Raw genomic sequence first — 25,584 nt, 5'->3', positions numbered from 1 at the left:
AAGGCTGCGTCCTCTTCAGGGTCAGGTGTCCCGTCCGAAGAAGGCAGCGTCGGTCAGGTAGTCAATCAATTTCCTCAAGGCCTCACAGAGGGGCGAAACGATTGCTCAAGATCGGTCCGCTACCCTCTGGCAGGCTATGGGCTACCCGGGAATCTAGAGCCTGCGTAGCACTCTTGTGCCTTGGTAAATGTGGGAGTGTAGGCCCACGAGAACAACCACGTCCCTCTAATGGACTCAAGACCCGGCCTCTCTATGGGTGTCGATGTTTCCTGTTGCTCCCCACTATGGGAGGATAAAAATACCCCAGAGGGACCAGTCTCATCTGATGATATGACGGAGCCATCCCAGAATAATCTATCTGCCAGGTTGGCCCTGTCAAAGTTGATTACTACGCAATCCCCCTGGAGCTTCTTTGGCTGCTTCCCAATCCAGCCCATTCTCCTAGCAAAAATGATTTTATCTGAAATGTTTTCCCCGCAGCAAGTATCAGCACACCAGGTATTAGCTTTGACCATAAGGTCAACATCGGATTCCCGCTCACCTTCTCTAAGTGGGGGTACTCCAATGAAGACAGCAACCAGGGGGGCAGCCTCCGGGGGTAGATCTAAATGGGATTTACTGACCACCGCCCTCCTATGGATCAATGTACCGTTCTGCTTCCCAGTGCATACTGGGGTCAATAAGATTGGGACCAGATGTCTCCCGGCTAGACAGGGGGGCACTAATGGTCCGCTGACCATCTGCATCAGCCACCACCCTACTTAGAGAAGGGTCCGTACCCCTAGGGCTAACCATCTCCGTACAACCATCACCCTGCATTGCTCTGCCTATGATAGGGGCCTCTTAGACTTGCCAAAGCTTATACCTCGCCCTATCTATCAGGGAACATTTCTTCAAGAGACCTTCTAAGCAAGTGTTCAATGTGTCCACAATGTCTTTGGCGATGCTCACAAGCAGGGGCTCAATCCTGGCGACAGAGGGCCTCCAGTTTTTCTCCCAGGACGTCTGAGGGTGTAGTGGAAGTACCTGCTACATTGTTCATTAATCCCCAGTTTCCGCTTCGATGAGGCTATACCGTTAGGCTGGGAACGTTGTGGATTATGCAGTGTTTGACTATATCAGATGTGGCTGGGGGGTGGGGGGGGATTAGCAATAATAACGACCGGGTCCAAAGGAACCCCAGGGGCATCAGCAGTAACAGAAAACTGTCTCCTGAACGTTGGATGCGTTAGGCCTATGACTGCCACGGACGGCCCGCCCTTTGCCCGGGCTTAGCCCAGCGCCGCCCGCGATGCGGAGGTAGCTCCTCGCCTTTATGCGCCTCCGTGCGCGCTGTTGGTCGGAAGTGGGCGTGTCTGGAGGAGTCTGGGAGCTGTAGTCTTCCCCCGCTGCGGCCCCGCGATGGAACTTGCGGTGGCGGCAGGGAAGACAGACAGCGTCAGGGCCCCAGACGTGTGTGGCAGAATGAGTGGCTGGCAACCCTCCAGCAGGGGAGTCTTCGCGGCGTTAGTCCAGGGGATTGAATCTATTTGCTAGGGGGGAGAAGAAAATCTTTCCCTGAAGTCCAAGAGGATTATCGGTTCTGGACCAGTTTCTAGAATTTGCTTCTGGAGGGTAGAAATATGCGAGAGGAAGGGTATATATATATTGGGCCGGATGTGTCAGAGTTATCCCACTTAAGTATGTGTTTGACCACCCCCCGGTCTCTGAAATTGATTATCACACAATTCCCGTTGATGCCTTTGTTTTTCGCTCCTAGCCACCCAACTCTACGAGCGAATAAAATTTCTCCTTGCCCTTGTCCAGTCAGTGGTCTATTCCTACCTAGCCAGTGTATGATTTTTTTTTTTTTAACTCTTTTTATTGAAAATAGAACAAACTAGGCATACAGCTGGGTACGTGTTCAAGTAGGGGAGAAAAACGCATCACAATGTAATACAAAACATCAGTACAAGAAATAAGGGGGGAGAGCAGGGGGGAAACAAAGCCATATTACGTTAGGACTAGATAGTATTAGGAATGTCGGGTCAGGGGGAGAGAGGAGCATCCAGAACTTCGGTGAGGGGAGGTGTACACATCGCCCCGGTACGCATTACACTGACCCCAAATTTATCCCACTTCCTCGGTCTACCGTGTGCCACATACACCGTTTTCTCACGAAACTTACACCAGTCCATTTTCTCCTTCCATGATGAAACCGTGGGCGGCCTCTGGGAGCCCCACAACTGTGCTATATCTCTCTTGGCAACAATATTCCCCAGGGTCGTACACTGAGGCTGCGCCACATTATAATCAGTCGGTTCCCATACATTCAGCAAGCAGCGCCTGGCTTCGGGTAGCAGTGCAACACCCGTGACCTCCGTCATCACTGCATGCACTCGATTCCTAAACACTGCTATCTCCGGGCATTCCCAAATTATGTGGAGGAAAGTAACAATTAAGCCGCACCCACGCTTGCACAACCCATCAACAGAATAACCCATCTGAATCAAGCGAGGGCCAGTCACGTAGATCCGGTGCAGGATCTTAAGCTGCACGAGTCGGAGACGGGCTGGAATCACGACCTCCTTGGACGAGGATATCGCAGATTGCCAGTCCTCATCTAATTCTAAACCATCATTGGTCCAAACCTCTCTAAGGTGTACCAACAGGTCAGCACGGTCATTAATCAATTTTTTATATATCAGAGAAATAGTGCTGTCTGGAACGTATCAGTCAAGCACCCGATCTTCGAGTGGGGACAATTCCAGGATCGCATCACCTGCAGGAAAAACCGAATTCAACGCGTGGCGGACCTGTATATACCGGAAAAACTCCATGTCATTAAGTTCGTATTCTACCTTCAGCTCCTCGAAGGTCTTAATCCTATTGTGGCCAAGAGGTCGCTTACTTTGCTAATACCGATCCTATCCCAGTTCTCAAAGCCTTTCGTACGCCACAAGCTACCCAATTTATCAGACGCATAAAGGGGAGTAGCCTGGGTCAATCGGTCTGTCCATCCCATTGCCGCGTTCGCACACTTACACACTCGCACTGCTATATTAGTGGGTCCCGACAGTTTTCCTCCCGCAGATTTGGAGTAAAGCGCCCTGTTATAATCTCCACCCGGTAGCTGCCACTTATCCATCTCGAACGCGGGGTTCAAAACCGGACCGTACATTCCATGATTGATCGCTCCCAGCTGGGAGGCCCAGTAGTACCGCTTGATATCCGGAAGTGCGATACCGCTGTCATACCAGGGAAGCGTCAATTTGGCGAGGGTGATACGCGGACGTTCGCCCCATATCAACTGCCTTTGCAGACTCTCCACCTCACGGAAATAACGCGCCGGAATTACATCGAACGTGTTCTGAAGCGCGTATAAAAACCGCGGCAAAGACATCATTTTGAACAGAGCTGCACGCCCCAGGGGGGACAATGGCAGTCTACACCAGGCCGCCACATCAGATTTTAACCGTTGGAGTGGAGGAAGCAGATTACGTTCATAACGGACAACGGGGTCCAGTGTAATAAAGACCCCCAAATACTTAAATTCAGTCTGTGCCACCTGTATAGGACAGCCGCGCGGTAAAGAGGGAGTGTCACCTGAAAGTACGTAAACACAGGACTTAGTCCAATTAATCACAAGGCCGGAGTTCCTCCAGAACGAGTTCAGCACATCAATCAATACTATCAAGGACTTTCGAGGTGACGAGAGATACAACAGGATGTCATCTGCATATAATGATATTCGATCCTCAAATTCTGGGGGTCCACTGAATACCCTTCATTGATGGTTCCCACAGCAGCCAAGCCGCCAGAGGTTCCAGGGCGAGGGCGAAAAGTGGGGACAACAGGCCCCCCTGTCGCGTGCCCCTCCCCAGAACAAAGGACTTGGAAACCCGGCCATTTACCACAATCTGAGGTAATGGTTCCTCGTATAGAAGTTTTACCCAGCCGATGAAACCAGAACCGAAACCAAACTTTGCAAGAGCAGCCCAGAGATATGGCCATTCCACAGTATCAAAGGCCATCGTAGCATCCAAAGAAACCAAGATGGCCGGATCACGCAGCAACGTCGCTGTCGCCAGGACGCCATGCAGGCGTCGCAGGTTCAGAGCCGTGTTGTGATGTGGAATGAAACCAGATTGATCTGGATGGATCAGGTCACCGATCACCTTTAACAAGCGGTTTGCCAATAATTTTGCTAGGATCTTGGGCTCCGCGTTAAGGAGCGATATAAGCCTATAGGATGCGCAGCGATCTCGCGGTTTCCCCTCCTTATGAATCACCACGATGGTCGCAAGTCGCTGATCACGGGGAAGGGAGCCGGTGTCTCGCGATTCCAGGAACATAGCACGAAGATGCAGCGCCATTTTGTCGGGACGCAGCGTTTAAAGCTTGATGGGGAGACCATTAGGGCCCATAGCTTTTCCCTATGAAGGTGTTTGAATCCATCATTAGTACGAATTTGATTGTGATTATCCTTTATGTTGCTATTAAGTTAGTGCTGTGCATCATCCAGCGATCATGCAAAAATAAAGATTCCCTACACCTTTACACTTGCTAGCTTCAAGGATGAGGAGGGAAGGAATCATGATGAGATTAATATGGAGATGGGGAGAGATTATATTCTATTGAGGTCTTGTAAACTTATGTATTCACTGAACACAAACTATAAATGTTTCCTTGTGTTACAAAGATTCATACAGTATTACGTTAGTCAACTATGTAGGGCCATAGTGGGCCCGGGAACAATGACGCCTCATGTTGTACACTGGCATTTTTCAATAAATGTGATTTCGTTTTCAAACCTGGCAAGGGAAGTGGGATATCAGGGAAGAATAGAGTTGGTATTTGCAGATTACAACGATCTATTCCTTTCAAGAACATCCTTTGCTTCCTTGGATGAAAGATCAGTTTCGGTTGAAACGAATTGTTGACACATAATCCCACTATATGGACTTGTATTAGGAGAAAAAGTATGTAGACAGAGCGAAATTTACATGCTTTCACAGCACTGCTCCACCGGACCATTTTCTAGCCAGAACTGTGGTTAGTTGCAATGTCAGTTGTCTATTGATATTTCACTTGGCTGCCTGCTTATTTGCATGAAAGCTGTTTGGGCTTCCCAATGTTTTTTCTTTTTAAGAGTTGCCAAGTAGTGACATGCAAAACCCCCTCTGCACAAGGTAAGAGCTATACAATGTATGGCCTGAAGTCTAGGCCCAATAAAGAGGGGGCTGGTTATAGCAGGTTGGGTTGGGTGGCACAATAATGAGATAAGTTAAGCCCTTGTGAGTCTTGGTTCGCCGAATTCCCACGGCACCTCACATCCTGTTATGTTCTGCCTTTTGCATAAAGATGCACTGGAGACTTTGGGTTGGGTCACCATTGCCAGAGAGCGGAGATGGCCTGGTGAACTGGATGTCTATTTTTATTGCCAGCAATAGCATTTCAATAGCACCAAAGGTAAGTTCTGGAGACAAACATAGGTTTGCTCAAACAGGCCCTGTGTGAGTCCCTACTATTTGATGTAGAAATGGCCCTGTAGGTGTTAACTTCGGCAAATGGCACAAGTCCTAGTCAGCAGGTGTATGGGGAAACCTCCCTAAAAATCTGGACCAATACAGTGTGCACAGATTGAAATAAAAACGTCAACAACACCAAAAGTGTGTGTGTGTGTGGGGGGGGGGGGGGGGCTTGAACATTACCTCAAAACATAAAAGTTACTTGTTGAACAAGATGCAGAACTCTCAGCAAGACAATATCTCAATTACAGGATGTCAGATTGGTCAGTTACTGTACAATCCATGCAAAGCAATTGTTTACCTATCTTATTGTGAGGTTTTGTAGCAATATCCTCCCAGGCATTTGTTTCAAGGTTATAGGCATGGATCTGTAGATAAAAAGACAAAACTTCAGAATGACAAAGGCAGTGGTGAAGCTCAGCATCATAAAACACTAAATTAAATGTTAATCCCGCTAAATATGCAGATTTTAGTTTGCAATGATAGCATTATATATTTTTTCACATTATTATTGTGGATTTAAATTAGCACTCTGAGAAAGCTTCAGATCTGCAAGGATGTCTTAGCATTAACATCATACATAGAGAGGCTACTTTAGTATACCAGAAGTATTATTTGAGAGAGGGGAAAGGTCTTAAAGTCTAATCATGGTAATAAATCTAATTGGCTAGGTATCAAAACCTCAGACATTTCCAGGCTGTGCTATATAAATCCACCTTACCCAGTCTTGGATTCTTTTACGGAGATGTACATGATCAAGTGCAACTAACTGTACTGGAGGTAGAAAGACTAAGTATGTAGTTTAAACAGCACTTGTACTTAACATGCATTTGATCTTCTAGAGTGCTATACTTCTTTAACCCCATAGCTGCTATTAAACATTCCTCCCCAGTGCTGCGCTGTCCATTAGAACTAGTGCTGAATGGACGTTCAATGGTCGTGCGCAGCACTGGGGAGGTAGTGCTGCCGTCGGCCAATGCACCGAGGCAGCACTTAAGGGGTTAAAGAAAATATCTACTAGTCAACAGAAGGAAACCATCTTTGATAGTCTGGGAGGCATAGTGTTGTGATTGACTGAAATAGTATGTGCCTGAAGCTTGACAGATTCTCACAGTTAATAATCTTTCAATACTATTTCTTCTGTGCTAGGGGTTGGATCAAACTGCTACCACCACATTGCTCAAGTTGTGTTACATGCACAAGTGAACCTCTGCCAAAATTGGGATTCAGACAGCAGTCCCTCCTCTCATTGTTGCTCAACCCCTTGCTATTATCACAGCTGCAATTAAGGAGAAAACGAAACAGCTTGTTGGCGATGACAGCCCCTCATCAGCAGAGTCATCTCATTTGGAATTACCATGCAAGACTCGGCCCGAGCTCAGGTCTCTTCACTGATGACCTCCAGAAGTAGCTATAGGGTGGGGAGGATGGAGAGGTTAGGAGTCCTTTCCACAGCAATTGTAGAAAGTTTTTCTTTCTTCGAGGATTATCAACTAGATTAGAGTTAAACAAGGGTGCAGTGACAGGAGTGGCTAGGGGGATATATCCACCTACTTACCACAGCCACCTCTGCTCGCTCTCCTTCCCCTGCTCTTGCCGGCTCCCCTGGTGCTGCCACTCACTCCCTCCCTCTCCTCGGGCTGCAGCTGCATCCTCCCCTCTACTGCTTGTTGTGATCTTTTCTGCCCTGCAGTCTGTGCGGTGCTGCAGATCCCCTCCTACTGTCCTTTCTGCCTCTCCCTTTACTGTGTTTTAAGGTTTCCTTACTATAAACCTTTCTCGCACCCCTGAGCTCACTGCTCTTCCCCCATCGTCGTCCTTTGCACCTCTCAGTATTGGTCCTGCTAGTGGTTTTCCTTTCGCTGTTTTGTCATCTGAGCTGTCTGCACCCATCACTATACTTCTATTGCAGTCTCTGTCTTCTGTGCTGTAGCTTCATTAACTCTCCTTTTTAGTCCCTGCTGCTTCCACTCCAGCTGTTTCTCCTTTCTCGGACATTATCCTCTTCTCTGACTACACCATATCTTTTTGACTCCCGGTCTATCTTGTTTGCCGTCCCTGCCCTTACCAACTTTCTTTCTCCCAGTGACACAGGTAATGATGCACAAACTATGGGAATTGTTTCAGAAAACTCACAGCTGAGCGGGTCACACGACCACATACCACTAGTTGGTAATGCTCTCCTTCAAGCCAAGACCGAGTGTATCGTGTGATCTTTAAACGCTAGGGCTTCCCGTGCCGAGACACAGCGGTTGAAAAAGCCTACGTAGAAAACATTGCCGGGCTTAGAGTTGGACAGTAATTTAGAAACCACCCAAAATCATACTTGATGATATTAGCACTTCGATGCAGTCTTGTAGTGTGATGGAGGGAACTCAACCAGTTACCATGCTTGTGGCAGATTTAACACTGGCATCAGGTGATTTTATACTGCGAATGTTCTCTAAACCAGCCACTAGCCATTGGAAATCGTTGAACATGAAAGCAGAGCCTGGCTTCTTGTAGCCCAGTTACCAACTGTGACCTTTATCTGCTCCAACAGATACACCGTGTGAGTGAGAGCACATGGCCGTTAAGGTTATTAGGGAGATTTCGAATGGAATCTTAAAGCACAAGGGTACCTTCTAAACACGGCAAGTGTACTATAAAATGCACACTAAGACCACCAGGAGAGCAGACTTTGTAAAACCGGTGTGGTGCACATCTCTGCCAGCCTCGTCTCCAAGAAACGTCTCGATGTTCAACAAAGAAACTCGGAAAACGTGGTCCCGAACAAAATCCAATACAGGAATATCATGCAGCTAATTTCATAGAAACAAACGGCATTGACAACATTTACAACTAAATAGGATTAAAGTTGATCTATCACAAACACTTTTTGTAAACCGTTTTGATATGTAGGGGTCTAAGGTCGGTGCATTTGCATTGGCTGTCAAACGGTACACCGAGAACCCGATGTCAAATTACACGTTAGTTGATTGTTACCATTTAATTTCTTAGCCCCACCCTTTACTTAGACAGCCATCTGGCATGCTGCATTTTGCAATTTGTTTGAAAGGCCTGTTACCAGATCGCTGGGCAACTTGATTTGTTCCATTAGTACACCTTCATATGATTTTGCGTGCAAGTTTCCACCAACAGTAAATCATATCAAAATGCTTTGGTCGCACATCAATTGATATTCGAATTTTTTTAAAAACACACAAGTGTACATCGAATTCAGTTTACTTAAACAATCTTGTAAATCAAAGACCATAGGACTACCGTTTATTCCGAAAATTACACATCACCTCAGTGCATTTCTTTGTGCATAAATTCGCAAAATGCCTGCAACATGGTTCAAGTCGCCACTTGATGAACCAGGTTCCCGCTTTGGCTGGCACCCTTTGCTGCCTTCCATGTACCCTCCACACCCACCTGCTCAAAGGGCAGACTTCTTTAGGACTGAACGGTTAGGGTCACACTGCTGTAACATGAAATGTGACCGGTTGCTCGGTCTACTTTCTGATGTTTGTAAACTCTCAGCTTGTGTGCTGCATGGCTAAATACTTATATGGTCCCAAAAGGAGAGAATTTGGCTATGACCATGCTTGTTTTTAAAGGGAAGTCAATGAAGAGAATATATGAAACGATGAGACGAGAAGAAGCTGCAAACACGGTGGGGCATGACTTACTAAGGGAAAGACAAAGCATCTTTAGTAGAAAAGGAACACATTCAAAAACACTTCAGTAGCAGGCCTGGCAAAATTCTCTGTTGCACAACAGACAGGTAGAAGAATTCAAACATAAGTCTACAGGAAACTTATTTTTACCTTATCCAAGGAATACGCCATCCAAGCTGTACCACCTCCTAGAACATATATTCGGTGACCATCGTGCGCAATTTCATGCCTATATCTGAAAGTACAAAGTAACTGTTTCAGCCAAGCAGCACCACAGGGGTTCCAATCTTTAGAGACTGCTCGTCTATTACAACTAGAATGCTTATCTTTATATACCAAAATCCAGCAGTAAGTCATAAAACAAACATCTTTGGTGCCTTGTTAAGCAAGCATTGTATTTTTGTGTGCATTATATGGCAAGCGGACCAGTGCATTAAGCCTTTAAGTAAGGGGTTAACAGACATGGGCCTCAGGTGGACTCCTTGTAACCTCTACATAGAGCACTAAGCTACACACACACCTATCTTCCCTCAAGACAATTTCCCGTCTGGGCTTTTCTCTTGAGCTTTTTAGAGGCCTGTGATCACGCTGGAATCTTTGAGATAACTCGAATTTCTCAGGTAATTATGGCACAGACCCATCTATTATGAAAAATATGCCATTTACCCACTAGTAAAGAAAACATCTACCATACACAACACATACTTTCCTTCCAATATATTAGCCAATTTCCTTGGTATTAGCCCCAGAAAAATTTACCATGGAAAAAGGTGATCTTTAAACCCCCCGCCAAAAAGGAGGGAAAGTAAAAATCACAAACAACCAGGTCTTAATAAAAAACTGTTCACTCAAAGTGTTTTATCAACACACTTCTATTACAAGTGGTCAAATGAGTCATAGCTGGATATTTAAGTTACTCTAGGGTGCCTGTCTGTGGCAGTTCACAGCATACGTTTTGTAAAACTTTTGGGACGGAGTTTGTGGGATAAGGAGACAGTACAATCAACAGGTTAATTTAGTACACAACCACAGTTCTATACCATCCTACAGTAACATCTTGTACATACCTCTCAACAGGCAGATCAGTGTTTGGGTTGTTTGGTTTCAGTTGAATCCATTCCCTGGTATGAAGATCTAGCCTGTGCAAATCTGTACTGTATGTATAACCAGTCGTTCCACCAAATACATACAGAAAGCCATCAATAATTGCCATTGCCTGGAAAAAAAAAATATTCATGAATATATCTCCCAACTATAACATGTATTGATACCGTGAAAAAGAACATCTTTCAGAAATAAGAGACCTGTGGAAGACTGGTGAAGTGGAGAAGGCGAATTTTAAAAAAGGGTAGAGAAATATTTTAAAAAAGGGAAGAGAAATTGACTGCTTCAGTAGACTTTCAACTAAGGTACACAGTTGCTGATTCAGCAAGTTTAGGAGACAATAAATACGCTTATATTTCACTTATGTGAAGCTTGCAACACAATACGACATTCATTCATCAGAACCCAGTACACCACATTCTCTGAAAAATTCAGGATATAATACAGTCCATTCCACAGAATGAAAAAAGGCTATTAGTACGTGTAAAATGTCTTGCACAACAATGACTAGTAAAAACAGAAGCACTAATGCAGCACCACCACAACTTACAAGCCAATAGTCTATATGAATTGCGGGAATGATACTATCCACCCCACTAACATTTTACAGTTGCAGAGCATTTACCCAGAAGTAAAAGTGAAACTGGCAGACAAAAAGGGGCGCAAGGCATTAGCAAATTACGATGTTGGTTCAATTAGCTAAGTGTGCACCTATGCCTCATGCTCAGCTAATGACGAGGCATTTGACACTGTGGATCATGCTCACCTATGGACCTTGTAATCTAGCCTAAAGGTGGAAATAGCTCAAGCCTGGCACAATGTTAACAGTTCAAGAATGGAAACAAGAAAAAAATGATCTTGTCAAATCCATATAGGCATCAATGGATTTATGTAAAGTGATAACCTTTGAGTAGTGCGGTTCCAAAAGAAACAAGTGGATTAAAAAAATGTTTTTTTTTTAAAGGAAGTCACAAGTCAGCTTCTGGGGTGCATGTGTTTTAGGACATGGAATCAGTATCCAGCGTGAAAGCTGCATTTCTACCTCACAGAACTTCTACCTCTTGCTTCTGAGGTATTATGTAACCCAGTACTATCACTCAGATGGTGGATGCAATAATGTTTACACACCATTCTAGGTATTATAACCTAGGGTCTAACAGCACTTACCTGTCCATAAATGCGATTTGGCTTCTTCCCTCGACAGCTCAGGAGTGCCCAACGTTTGTATTTCACATTGCAGACATGAACATCATTGCCATTGCTCTCGCCAAATGGAATTCCAGTACCACCAAACACCACAAGATTGTGGCCATGTAGCTCAACTAGGGGACGAGGAGAAGAACTTATTGGGCACAATTCTGGCACCAAGTCAACAGCAAAGCAAAACAGGGTGTGGCTCCAAATTTTAAATAGTGGCGTTTCACCTATTCCAACGCGTCACATTTAAATACTAAAGTAAGGTTCTTTATCTGTAGCACTGATTCTCCAATTAATCTTATAAACTATTTTAACATTGTCTAGCGAGTACCCCAGTGACAATACTTTACAACAACAAAAAAACAATTGCAATAAAAAAAACTTATGTAGTAGTAAAAGAAGCTTAATCAGATCGGAAAAGTGTCTCAACCCTCTATACCCTCGAGAAAAAAAAAAAATACCTGCTGGGCATTATGTTCATAGTGTGCTACAACCCATGTTTTTCTAACCCCAAATGCACTGCCCATGACCTAGTTAGTTCCTTGTAAAAAGTGTTTGCCCCAGCTCACATGACCCAAATCATCTTCTTAGAACCTCATAATAATGGTTGACTAAGGAAAACATTGTTGCTGTTGCCCAATTAGATTTCTTCTGGTAAATAAAGCAGCAGAGTCTATTCATGAATCATAGGACAGCCAAAAGGAATAAAAAGATCTTAGTAAATTAGAGGAAAATTATGGTTTGCAAATCTAAAGACCCAGATACTACAAAACTGCCATTTTCTTTTTCAATGTTTTCAAAAATGTAAACTTTGTCACACTTAAGGAAAGTTTCGAAGCAAGACTGGGGTAAACTCAATCAGTGGATTTTGCCAGTGGATTTTGCCATGCAAATGCAAAAGCAAGAGCAGATTTGTCTCTTGGGGTTTAAATGGCTAATTCAAGTTTTTGGGGCCTAAACCCCTAGCCAATCAGACCAGAAACTGAAGGATCAGTCTTCAGTGGATTCAAGGCGCTCTGGAAAGGGGTTACAGCTGCTAACTACTTCAAAAATTGCTTTTTAAAAATGTAAAGCGCCACTTAATGTTAATTACCGTTTTGTCATGGTTTGCTTTGATCTCTCTTTCGGCCTAGTTGCTACTACATCTTTATATCTATCTTATTATATGCAACATTGTGGCAGTTGTCCTCAACGTTCTGATAGTTTACAATATTAAATAAGGCCTACACTAGAACTTTTCTGTTTGCTCTACAAGGATAGTCTGTACGAATTTAAGGATGATTTTCATCCTTTAGAAAGGGTGTTGTGTGATCCCCATCATGGAATCTTCATTACTATTCATAACAAACCTGGGAATAAATAGCAAGATTGCCACTAGACCACCTTCACTGCCAAGGATGGAAACGAGTGTAACTGTACAAGATGGCACAAAGTAACAATATATGGTTATGAGTCTGACCATGTTTGGCAACATTTTGTGCAAAACTGCACTGGCTTTCGACTCTGGGGGGGAAAGGAAAAGGATTTCTTCTTACTCCCCTAAAAAAAAAAAAAAAAAAAAAACCCTATACAACAATAAAGCACATTCATCATCGAGATTTAGGTTATTGTCCTATTTGCGCAGATTCTTGTGAAAATGGACATGGGGGTGCTCTGATCATTTAGGGCACGGCCAACAAGCCTCCAGTATTCAAAAACAAGCATTTGCAATGCAATAGGTCTCGCATTAGGAAAATTTGAGCTATTGGTCTTGTAAATGACAATTTTTTTGTTTATGTGTTGGTTTTGAAAATAGCTAAATTAATAGCCTTGTCATTTACAATGCCATTACTTAGAACTTTCGAAAATGTGACACCTATAGCATTTGTAATGCAACATGTTTTGTATTTACGTGACTTAGATGTATTGATATTACAAATAACATTGGCTTTTAATTTTTTTAAATAATTAATACTTAAATAAAAGTGATTGTAATTTATAATGGCAATAGCTTAAACTTTTGTAAATAACTTTTGTGAAGATTATGTTTATTGTGTCGAAAATCCAAGAACAGAAGTGAAATATTAACATCTTTTTGTGACATTTGTAATAAAGCTTGAAGCATTGAGAGAACATATTAGAACAAGTTGTTGAATGGTGGCGCCGAGTGATGCTGGGGGGGCGCCGAGTGATGCTGGGGGGGCGCCGAGTGATGCTGGGGGGGCGCAGAGTGATGCTGGGGGGGCGCCGAGTGATGCCGGGGGGGCGCCGAGTGATGCCGGGGGGGCGCCGAGTGATGCCGGGGTGGCGCCGAGTGATGCCGGGGTGGCGCCGAGTGGTGCCGGGGTGGCGCCGAGTGGTGCCGGGGTGGCGCCGAGTGGTGCCGGGGTGGCGCCGAGTGGTGCCGAGTGATAATGTGGTGGTGCAGAGTGTGAGAAGTTGGCCTGGTATATGATGCTCACTAGTTCTGGTTATCACATTGTACCATGCCAAGCAACCCTTATGATGATTGGTTGTAAGTCAACCTTATAGACCAGCTATCCTAGAGGTAGCGTGGCCAAAGCAGTCTTAGGCTAAACTCTGTAAAGGCATGTGAAGCAAGCTGTTTTACCATACACAATCCCCTTGAATGCCAAATGAAAGGACACCACACAGATCTATTTTGAAAATATATATATGTATTTACTACAAATATCCCCTATACTCTTTATGAGCAAAGAAGCAAATGTGTTAAAACAAAAACAGTTTAAATACACAAAAGTTGCACAATATGGATGAGCCCTAGGGGCCACCTAAACCATATACTAAAATAGTGGTATAAGAACCACCTGGCTGAAAGGAAGTAGGCCTAGGGCCTTGGGAATCGCTGGAGCTTTTTGAGACTAACAGTGAAGAAATCGGGAAAGGCCCGCGGGACTAGGGTGCAGCGCTTAAAGTGCACGCATACACCAATGCAATGTCAATGGTGCGTAAAAGTTGCAAAGTTAGTGTTTAAGGAACCTTCAGAGTGACCTATCAGGATAAAACTTAAGACCTAGACACTAGAGGTGTATACCAGTGTAGGAACACCGGCGTTGCCGAGTTACCTCACCCACAAGAAGCGGGTGCACAGGTGCGAAGTAGTGTCTGGTTTCGTCACGCAGGTCGATGGTGCCTGAAGATGCTGCAGGCGGGTCGTCGAGGAGAGTTCCGGTGGATTCAAGGGTGGATCTGAAGTGGTGAAGACCTGAAAGCAGAGGGGACAATGTTCAAAGTCACTAGCCAGTGACTACCGTGGAACCAGGATGGAACCAGGCGATGTCGGGTGCAAACAGGCGATGAGGTGTAGCTTGTCTCTGCAGCCACGTGGACACGGAGAGGTCGAGGACGTCCAGGAGTCTATCACGAGCTGTCCCATGAAGGCTCTAGCTGATGGCGGTGTTGGCAACTTGATTGGAGCAAACAGGCCTTGGCTAGTGCAAGCCACGCAGGAAGTGAAGAAAGCTCATCACTCGGACCAGCAAGGTCAGAGCGGGTGCTCCTTTTTACAGGAGCGAGGGCAAGTCTGGAGCAACCAGACCCGTAGTGTTGATTTCGGATTTCGTCGCCAAGATGGCCGCTAGCCACGTGGCAAGTGACCGGGATGGCGCATCGAGTGGCAAGATGCAAAAGGGCCCCGCGCAGATCGTGGAGATGCTGGGGGGCTGATCTTCGGTGCAAATGCTGCTCGGTGGTGGGGCTTCTCAAACCCCAAAGCACAGAGTAGAGGGTGCCTCGGGTGCTGCGCAGTCAGCTTCTCGAGGGTCTCTCGGTGCCTCCACGGGTCTCTTCTTTGCAGGGACTGTGGATCGGGCTCTGAGATGTCTGGGAGTCTGGGTCTCGTCGGGCTCTGGGCTCGGGCAGGAGGCGGCAGCAAAGCAGACGTCGAGTTGCTGGATGGTGCCTGCGTTCACAGGGTGGCCACTCCTTGGCCACAAGGGAGATGCTCTTCAGTCTTCTGTGCAGCAGTAGGTCGAAGTCCAGTCTTCTTCTTTGTTTCAAGTTGATTTCAGGATGATCTGAGGTGCTATGGCACTGCTCCCACTCTTATTCCTAATCTGAGGGGTGGATCACCTGCTAGGTCCCTCCTCTGGGTGGGACCAGGAAGGGGGTTGGTTACACCCCCTTTCCTTTGTCTAGCTCCACGCCAGGACTGGGGCTGGAAAGCCCCAGCACCGGTTTGGACTGGCTTATGCACGGGGACACCTTGTGTGCCCCAGGCATGTCTCAATCTATTCAGCCCGGTCCTACCCAATACACAAAATCCTGTCTGGGGTGGTGCTCGCACCTCCCAAGGCAGGAAACCCTTTGTCCAAGCCTCCCTTGCTGGAAGGACTCCCAGCAGCAGGAGGTCAGACTTGTGTCTGTGGTGGCAGCATCCATTTTGTGATGCTGAGGCTCGAGTTTAACTTTAACCGGGGGTTCAGGTTATGTACATGTCGTGTCCCTCTAGAAGGGTGGAATGCTATCCCCGTCGGCAGGACTGTCGAGGGGATAGTATTCCAAATCGTATGACAGCTTACTCGACATGTTTTGATAAAGCCAAACCAAAGTTAGAATATAACCGCGAGGATTATAATGCACTTAAGAGTATATGGTAAGGCAATATCCCGGAACAGCTAAGGGAGTTGTTCCCGAGAGCTGCAGACGGGCTCAGCTCGTGCCAGAGCACCATATCACATGAAACCAAGTTAACATGTGTCCAGTTAGGGTTAGATATAGGGATACTATATCTAAGTAAGAGGTGATTACACCAACTTACCCCAGCTGAGTGATCAGCCAGTTGTGTCAAATATGGAGGCCAGGCCAGGGGTGGCACAATACATGCTGCAGCCCTTGGTAGGCCTTGGATACACCTATGCCATGGGTACCTGGAGTACACTGTTACAGGGGCCTATAAGGTGAACCAGTTCCAATTGTGTATGCACCTAAGGTACATTGAGTCCATTTTAAGGAGAGAGCAATTAGCCTGGGGCCCTGAATAGCAGGATCCCAGGTCAACTAAGTCAAAAACCAGCTAAACACCAGGCAAAAAGTTTGGGGGTAACCATAGTCATAGGTGGTGCCGAGTGCAGCTGTGGTGGTGCCGAGTGCAGCTGTGGTGGTGCCGAGTGCAGCTGTGGTGGTGCCGAGTGCAGCTGTGGTGGTGCCGAGTGCAGCTGTGGTGGTGCCGAGTGCAGCTGTGGTGGTGCCGAGTGCAGCTGTGGTGGTGCCGAGTGCAGCTGTGGTGGTGCCGAGTGCAGCTGTGGTGGTGCCGAGTGCAGCTGTGGTGGTGCCGAGTGCAGCTGTGGTGGTGCCGAGTGCAGCTGTGGTGGTGCCGAGTGCAGCTGTGGTGGTGCCGAGTGCAGCTGTGGTGGTGCCGAGTGTAGCTGTGGTGGTGCCGAGTGTAGCTGTGGTGGTGCCGAGTGTAGCTGTGGTGGTGCCGAGTGTAGCTGTGGTGGTGCCGAGTGTAGCTGTGGTGGTGCCGAGTGTAGCTGTGGTGGTGCCGAGTGTAGCTGTGGTGGTGCCGAGTGTAGCTGTGGTGGTGCCGAGTGTAGCTGTGGTGGTGCCGAGTGTAGCTGTGGTGGTGCCGAGTGTAGCTGTGGTGGTGCCGAGTGATGCTGTGGTGGTGCCGAGTGATGCTGTGGTGGTGCCGAGTGATGCTGTGGTGGTGCCGAGTGATGCTGTGGTGGTGCCGAGTGATGCTGTGGTGGTGCCGAGTGATGCTGTGGTGGTGCCGAGTGATGCTGTGGTGGTGCCGAGTGATGCTGTGGTGGTGCCGAGTGATGCTGTGGTGGTGCCGAGTGATGCTGTGGTGGTGCCGAGTGATGCTGTGGTCGTGCCGAGTGATGCTGTGGTGGTGCCGAGTGATGCTGTGGTGGTGCCGAGTGATGCTGTGGTGGTGCCGAGTGATGCTGTGGTGGTGCCGAGTGATGCTGTGGTGGTGCCGAGTGATGCTGTGGTGGTGCCGAGTGATGCTGTGGTGGTGCCGAGTAATGCTGTGGTGGTGCCGAGTAATGCTGTGGTGGTGCCGAGTAATGCTGTGGTGGTGCCGAGTAATGCTGTGGTGGTGCCGAGTAATGCTGTGGTGGTGCCGAGTAATGCTGTGGTGGTGCCGAGTAATGCTGTGGTGGTGCCGAGTAATGCTGTGGTGGTGCCGAGTAATGCTGTGGTGGTGCCGAGTGATGCTGTGGTGGTGCCGAGTGATGCTGTGGTGGTGCCGAGTGATGCTGTGGTGGTGCCGAGTGATGCTGTGGTGGTGCCGAGTGATGCTGTGGTGGTGCTGAGTGATGCTGTGGTGGTGCTGAGTGATGCTGTGGTGGTGCTGAGTGATGCTGTGGTGGTGCTGAGTGATGCTGTGGTGGTGCTGAGTGATGCTGTGGTGGTGCTGAGCGGTAATGGTGCATTGTAAGAACGGCCTACAACAGATTGTCTTCATTCAACCCTCCCCTACCTATTGTTCCTGAAGCTCGGAAAAGTCAGAAACTTGGGTGTATGGAAAGCCTCATTGCGAGCAAATGAGTGACGATATTGAGTACTTGGTATGTTATCACTGTACTTCAAAGATAGCAAGGAGGATTCCTATTGTACGTTTACCATAGGCAACTGTAAGAAGACACTAAAAAGCCTTGTGCTATTAATCATGATAAACAAAACCCGGCTTCACAGTAGTAAGGGGGCATGTATTTTCTCCTGCCTATGCTATCTTTGCGGCCAAGTTATTACAGGTAAGTACAATCAAGTCAGGATTCTGTGTCAGAGCTCTGAAGCTGCAGCGTGTCACTCACGAGCATCTCTTCGCATTCTGGTTCAAGTAATGTTGCATTATAAATGGATAATTCAAAAATACAAACAACGCATTGAAACACATAAATAAACTACTCATTCCTGAAACAAAAAACCATGCCTTCTAAGAAGTATTTAAAAGTAAACTAAAATGTACTAGCTTTGAAAACGATAGCTCTCGGCATTGCGGGGGCGGGGGACACATTCCTTGCAGTGTGAAGCAGGGGGCGGGGGAGCGGATGCCTTTGAAGTGAAGCTCTCGGCATTGCTGTGGCGGGTCTGATGCAATGATGAGAGACAGGCGGCTCTGAGACCAAATGGAAAGCGCGTGCACATGCCGCCTGGTTTAGCTTTCCTGGTTACAACTCTATAATCGACATCTATCACTTACGTGATAGAATAGCCGAGATCTAATAAAATGGATGGATGAAATGCTCGAATTAAACTCAGCCACTGGTAATTACTTGGGCTGCTTCAGAGTCCATTATTATTTTGCACAACATGCCACCTCAGTTTGGACCCAGCTATATATGCAAATCAGTCTTGATCCTGCTTCAATAGGAACAGGCCAGCCCAAACTGCCAGGCTCTGTACGGCCTTACCTGAACACTAGCAACCCAGGATGGAGATGGAGATTTCAACTCTCTGCTCCTCATTACATGGGCGTCATGCTTAATGTTTCAGCACGGGGCCCACTTTCATGTAAACTACACGGGCAATATAAACAATAGCGGCCACTGCTTTATTTTCACAGCAGGCGCCCACTCACATAACTCGTTTTTTAAAATGTACGTTAATTCATGGCAGCTGCTCGTTTTCTTGTAGGCTGCTCGCCCAAATCGTTTTATTTTGTTTTGTTCTTCAATCAATTGCTCCCATCCTTCCTGTACCGCTGCCACTTCTGCCCCCTTGTAGGGGACACTTTAATCGAGCACAACCACCTTGAGCTTAAAAAGTAAAAGCCCTTCTCTTGAAGGTAAAATAGAGCTGGAGGTTGGGTACCAGTGGATTGAGGGTGGATGTGGCTGTTCCCGGTGGTGCTAACAACCGCACCTCACATGGTTTGGCTCTCCTGGCCTGTTCATTTGTAAAGAAGGCATACTTAGTGTATACGGTACCTCGCACTGTGTATAGCTTTAGGCCTGGTACAATGACGCCATTTCATATTCCTAAAGTGACATCTAAGGCAAGCTGTTTGACAGTAAATACGAAGATTAGAAAACAGCGTTTTTTAAATATTTAACTCGTGTGTCACATTGGGATTCGGAAAGAAATGTGCAGCATTTCGCAACCATGATCCAGGTACAATGTTTATTTGCAGCCTGCACACATTATTTTGTGCCATTGTGCTAGTCAAAATTAACAAAGCAGTGATTTTTTTCGCAACAAATAAAATCATCCCAATTTTGTCTACGCAACAGGCCGGTCTAGTAACTTTGTATCCAACAACTTACTGTGGTTAAACAGGCCGTGCAAATACATATAATTTTAACAGTGTTCCTGAAGCTGTTTTTAACGTTTATTCTTAAAGAATAAAAAAATACATTCAAGATAGCCTCTACAGATGCGCACATTCATGAATGCCACCTAATTACACTCTCAATATCACAAATACACCACACATAAAACCACATAGCAACAATCCATATAAATACACTCCACACCATGCCACATAATTCCCATTAGCATAATTTCTCCCACAATGCCATACAGTCCAAACCACACAATTCAGTTCCACACATTTCCATTACACACCACTTAATTAGACAAACCACATCATTTTAATAAACACAATTGCACAACATATGAATCCAATCCACACCACAAAATTCCACATCATGCCACAAAGGTTAACGGCACGCCACCTAATTAAACTCCACTACATACCACAACACAAAATACTAATCCGCATATTTACACTCCATGATACTCTATCCCACTCTACATAATTCCAGTACACTGCGTACCATATAATTACTATCCACATAATTCAACAGCACACCATGCCACATATTTTCACTACACAAATTTACACTATTCCACACCACACAATTCTACAACTAAATTTCAATCCAACCCACATAATTCAACTTCATGCCACATACATCCACTCCATAAACATAACTAAAAGACATTGTCATTTACAACACCATTAGCTCCAACTTTCACAAATGCGAGACCTATTGCATTACAAATGATTGTTAATGGAAATACATCCGGAATGGAAAGCAAGAGTTTGTCTGTGCTGTATTTCCAGGGTCCTGTACATGGGGAAAGACATTTATTAATGCTGATGAAGACTATCCAAGAAGCAATGTCAAAGCAAATGGATCTCACCTATGTGAGAACTACTGGCTTTGTCAATATGTTTTAGCCATGTGGAACAGCAATGCAGCTTCTGTGCAGCATGGCTAAAAGTTAGGGGGTGGGGGTGGGGGGGGGGGGGGCAATACTACACGGTTCGTGCTGGCCATGTCATAGCACTTTTTTCTGGTGGGAGAGGCTGGGGGGGGAGAAGGAGCAAGCAATGACGGATGGGACGGGGGAAGCAACAACTGGGGGAGGGGTGCTGGACGAAGCAATGTTGGAGGTGGGTGAGAGCAAGCAACAAGAGAGGACATGGGGAAGCAATGATAGAAAGCGAGGACGGGGCAAGCAAAGATGTGCAGCGGGAGGGATGGAGACAGCATGCAAACACTAGCACTCCTACGGAATGCAAAATAATTCAAATGCAAAACTCCTATGTAGTGCTACATAAAAAAGTTATTTCCAATAAAGTGCAAACAGTGGAAGGACACTGCACAGGATAAGAAAGCAGTACTTGGGCCATGCTCCAGGAGAATAAATGATACACAAAGAGGAAGGGAATCCAGCACGTGCAGAACCAACAGTCAGAATAAGAGTGATGACAAAGCCAACTAATGGTAAGTAATATGAGGGCCCAAAAAAACGTAAAGGTACTAAAAGGTCTTGCAAAAGTGACAGTTCATGCGCCGTATCAGGCAAAACTTAAAAACAGGAAACCCCCAAATTGTACCTAGCTCATTTTGATCCCCGAAACAGTAAACATAATATGCATGTCTGTTCCAAGCCAGAAGAGGTGTTTTTTTCATCTTTTATAATCAATCAAGGCATTCATATAGCGCACTACTTACCCGGGTCTCAAGGCACTTGGGGGGGGGGGGGGGGGGGTTGCTGCTACTGCTCGAACAGCCAGGTCTTGAGCTTCTTCCTGAAGGAGAGGTGGTCTAAGGTCTGCCGAAGGTCAGGAGGGAGGGTGTTCCAGGTTTTGGCGGCCAGGTAGGAGAAGGCCCTTCCTCCTGTTGTCGCTCTTCGGATGCGGGGGACGGCGGCGAGGGCGTGGTTGGTCGATCGGAGGTTGCGTTTGGGAGCGTAGAAGTTGAGGCGGTTGTTGAGGTAGCCCGGGCCTTGGTCGTGTAGGGCTTTGTGTACGTGGGTGAGGAGACGGAAGGTGATTCTCTTGTTGACGGGGAGCCAGTGCAGGTCTCTCAGATGTCCGGAGATGTGGCTGCGTCGGGGGATGTCGAGGATGAGTCTGCCTGATGCATTCTGGATCCGCTGGAGTCTCTTCTGGAGCTTGGCGGTGGTTCCGGCATAGAGGGCGTTGCCGTCGTCCAGTCGGCTGGTGACGAGGGCCTGGGTGACCGTCTTCCTGGTCTCGGTGGGGATCCATCGGAAGATCTTCCGTAGCATGCGCAGGATGTTGAATCAGGACGCGGAGACGGCGTTGACTTGTCTGGTCATGGAGAGGGAGGAGTCCAAGATGAAGCCCAGGTTGCGTGCGTGGTCTGTCGGTTTGGGTGCGGTGCCCAGGGCGGGGGGCCACCAGGAGTCGTCCCAGGCGGAGGGCGAGGAGCCCAGGATGAGGACTTCCGTCTTGTCTGAGTTCAGTTTCAGGCGGCTGGTCGTCATCCACTCGGCTACATCTTTCATTCCTTCGTGGAGGTTGGTTCTGGCGGCGGCGGGGTCGTTGGTCAGGGAGAGGATCAGCTGGGTGTCGTCGGCGTAAGATGATATTGAGGTTGTGTTGGCGTGCGATGGCCGCAAGGGGGCTCATGTAGACGTTGAAGAGGGTGGGGCTGAGCGAGGAGCCCTGAGGAACGCCGCAGATGACTTCCGTGGCTGCAGATCTGAACGGTGGTAGGCGGACTCTGTGTCCTTCCAGCGAGGAAGGAGATGATCCACTCCAGTGCCTTCTCTTGGATGCCGATGTTGCTGAGGCGCTGCACTAGGGTGCGGTGGCAGACTGTGTCGAACGCCGCGGAGAGGTCTAGGAAGATAAGGGCCGCTGTTTCTTTTTTTTTTTTTTTTTTTTTATTGCAGAATTGGAAACAAGACTTCAGAATAGGCCAATCAGTACACTCTTAGCATCCCAACCATAACAATGACAGATGTGTCGTACACAGCCATTTAGCCCACATCCCGGAGGCTGGGCGGCGTGCCAGGCCTATCCGTCTCAGGAAGATGCTTCCGTGTACTCCCTTCCCAGGTATTCGATCAGCTTCACCTTTTAGTATCTGCTTTTACCCCCCTAAAATACCCTTCCCCATGCACCAACCAGCGAACTGCACTTGACCCAACCAACACAATATCATCCATAGCATGCCAAAGTCCTCCTTCCGGATCCCCCCCAGTATGGTTGCCAGAGTGCCTGCCTTCACTCCCGGGGGCCCCCCGCTCCCCGGGACAGTCCTAAGTTCCATCCTCTGATTCCGATCCGTGCCGCTATGTCGAGCTACCTCCCACAAAACGCCCCCCCCCCCCAAACTACTACTGCTACTGCTGCTGCTAATGCGGGCATTCCAAAGCCATACTATCTCTGGGGCACGTCACACATCAGGAGTCGTTCGCAATCACTAATAGTACACAGAGTCCTCACGGACTATGACTCCTCCTCCTCACCCTCCACCATATAATCACGCAACGCCTGCACCACCACCTCCCAAGCTCTCGCCATTTCCAAACAGCTCTCCTTGCCAAGTCTAGTAGCCTGCCGCATTCTAATAGTGCTTTCACAGCCTGCCCACTTCAACAGCTCATTCATCCATCTCCTCACCGATGGGCCTTCTCTAGATTTCCAGTGCCAAGTTCTCTCTTTGTGCCAACATGAGTCCCAAATCCATGAACTTACTTGTAATTCGTTTTTTTAGTATGGGGGAACCAGAGCAGGAGACACGCCGCCATATCAAATTCCACCTCCCTATCAGTCACCGCATTCAAAAGTTCCCCCACCTCCGGCCAATACGACCCCAGTTTCGGGCATCCCCACAACAGGTGATCCAGCTCAACCTCGGGCGCCAAGCACCGTGGGCACACCGCGTCAAGCACTTGGAATTAACGCTTTATCCTTTCCGGGGTTAAGTACGCCCTGTGTATTATAAAGAAATGCACCTGCTGAAACCGCGCGTTTCTCGTACCCTTCCACGTCCGCCCCAGGACCTGGCTCCAGACCGTATCTGGTATGGGCTTGCCTATGCTATCCTCTCATCGTGACTTCAAAGCCAGCATTGGTGCTAGCCCCTCGGTCAACATTCTCGCGTGGAGGCATGTTACCGCCTTAACCGTGCCCGCGGCCATCACCACGTATTGGCATGCCATGGTCACTTCCGGCTCAGCAAGCCCTACCCCCCCAATGCTTTTGCATCGCCGCTACCACAGCCGCGTGCAATAGAAAAGTACCGTCTGGCAAGCCAAACTGCTCCTGCAATACTCGATAGGGGACCAGCGCACCATCAATGTATAAATCCCCCACCATCTGGAGACCCAACTCCTCCCATTCCAGGAGTCTGGACCAATCGCCCCCATGCGGCAGTGCTGTCAACATCCCCAGCGGTATCTCCGGTGCATACGGCCGGGTTTTCCCCGCTCTTTTCAGGCTCCTTTGCCAACACATTTTAAGCGTGCCTTCCTCCACCGTGAGATCCCTCGAGTCCAATTTCTGTTGCATGACTATATAAGATAGGATGCACTTTAGGATACCGGAATCACGCTCACTCTCAGGACCCCTAAACTCTCTGGCCACTTTCTGCGTTAGAATCTGCAGTTGCGCCGCCAGGTAGTATAGTTCAAAATCGGGGACTGCCATCCCCCTTCATTATTAGGTCTCATTTGGGTTTCCAACGCCACCCTCCCCCTACCATGGCCCCAAAGGAAGCCAGTCACTAGCATCTTCAGTTCCTTAAAGACCCGCTGTGGGATCCACACCGGCAGAGTTCGAAAATAATAAAGCAGCCGCGGAAGCGCCACCATCTTCAACAGTGCCACTCGGCCCAATACCGACAGAGGAAGAGAGGCCCAAAATGCCATGCTGCCCCTCAGGGCACGAATGCAACGCCCTACGTTCCCCTCCAAGAGGTCCGCCGCCGTGTGATAAATGCGCACCCCCAGGTAGGTGAAGCCCGAAGGCTCCCACATGACCTCCCTCGCTAGTGGGGGGCAGGGCGTGCCCGCCCGCAATGGGAATATATAGGTCTTATTCCAATTCACCTTAAGGCCAGACAACCGACCGAATCCAACCAGCATATCTACCGCTCCCTCCAGGGACTGTTCGGCATCTGCTAAGTACAGCAGCAAGTCATCAGCATACAAAGAGATATAATGTGACTCCGGCCCCTGCGCAATCCCACTGTACATGGCGCCCAACCTCGCCTGTGCCGCTAGCGGCTCCATCGCCAATGCGAACAGCAGGGGGGACAACGAGCAGCCCTGTCGCGTCCCTCTGCAAACAGGATAGGCCGAAGATACCAGCGGCCCCAGGCGCACCCTCGCCCTAGCTGACATGTAAAGCACCCTTGTCCACCTCCGGAATCCTTCCCCGATTCCGAATTTCAGCAGCACCTCATCCAGATACTTCCACTCGAGGCTATCGAAAGCTTTTTCAACATCAACTGCCAACACCACTGAGTCAGGAGCTGACGTCCCGGCACCATCCAAAATTCGAACCAGCTGTCGAATATTCATGGAGGTGTTCCTAGTCGGGATAAACCCCGCTTGGTCTCTATGCACCAGTGTGGTCATGTGCGGCAGTAACCTGGTGGCCAGAATGCGACTCAAGATCTTATAATCCACCGTCAGCATCGATAAGGGTCGGTAGGACGTCACACTCAGCGCATCCCTACCTGGCTTCAACAGTGGTACTACTAGTGCCTCCCTCATTGACTCAGGCAGGTAACCCAATTGCTTGGCCTCCGAATACACCACCAGCAGTTTTGGCGCTAGGGTGTCAACAAATTTGGCGTAGAATTCTATCGGTAAGCCGTCTACCCCTGGGGTTTTATTTCGAGCCATCTGTTTAATCGCTACTCTCACCTCCGCTAGCGTTATGGGAC

General features: G+C 47.7%; 1 protein-coding gene across 2 annotated transcripts in view; it reads right to left on the bottom strand.

The window, feature by feature from the left end:
- The window catches only part of KLHDC10 (kelch domain containing 10), a 323,217-nt gene that overhangs the window by 151,448 nt on the left and 146,185 nt on the right, over nt 1–25,584 (bottom strand). For both annotated transcript variants that reach the window (XM_086918903.1, XM_086918904.1), the window contains 4 exons: nt 11,444–11,598; nt 10,240–10,388; nt 9,323–9,407; nt 5,812–5,878 (listed from right to left, as the gene is read on the bottom strand). In XM_086918903.1, the coding sequence (XP_086775029.1) occupies nt 5,812–5,878; nt 9,323–9,407; nt 10,240–10,388; nt 11,444–11,598 (456 nt within the window). The remainder of the gene's footprint in view (nt 1–5,811; nt 5,879–9,322; nt 9,408–10,239; nt 10,389–11,443; nt 11,599–25,584) is intronic.

This window comes from Lissotriton vulgaris, chromosome 1_1 (genome assembly GCF_964263255.1).
Source record: "Lissotriton vulgaris chromosome 1_1, aLisVul1.2, whole genome shotgun sequence".
Lineage (NCBI taxonomy): Eukaryota > Metazoa > Chordata > Amphibia > Caudata > Salamandridae > Lissotriton > Lissotriton vulgaris.
Note: the sequence above shows the minus strand (reverse complement) of the source record. Positions and strands in the feature narration are given on the sequence as shown.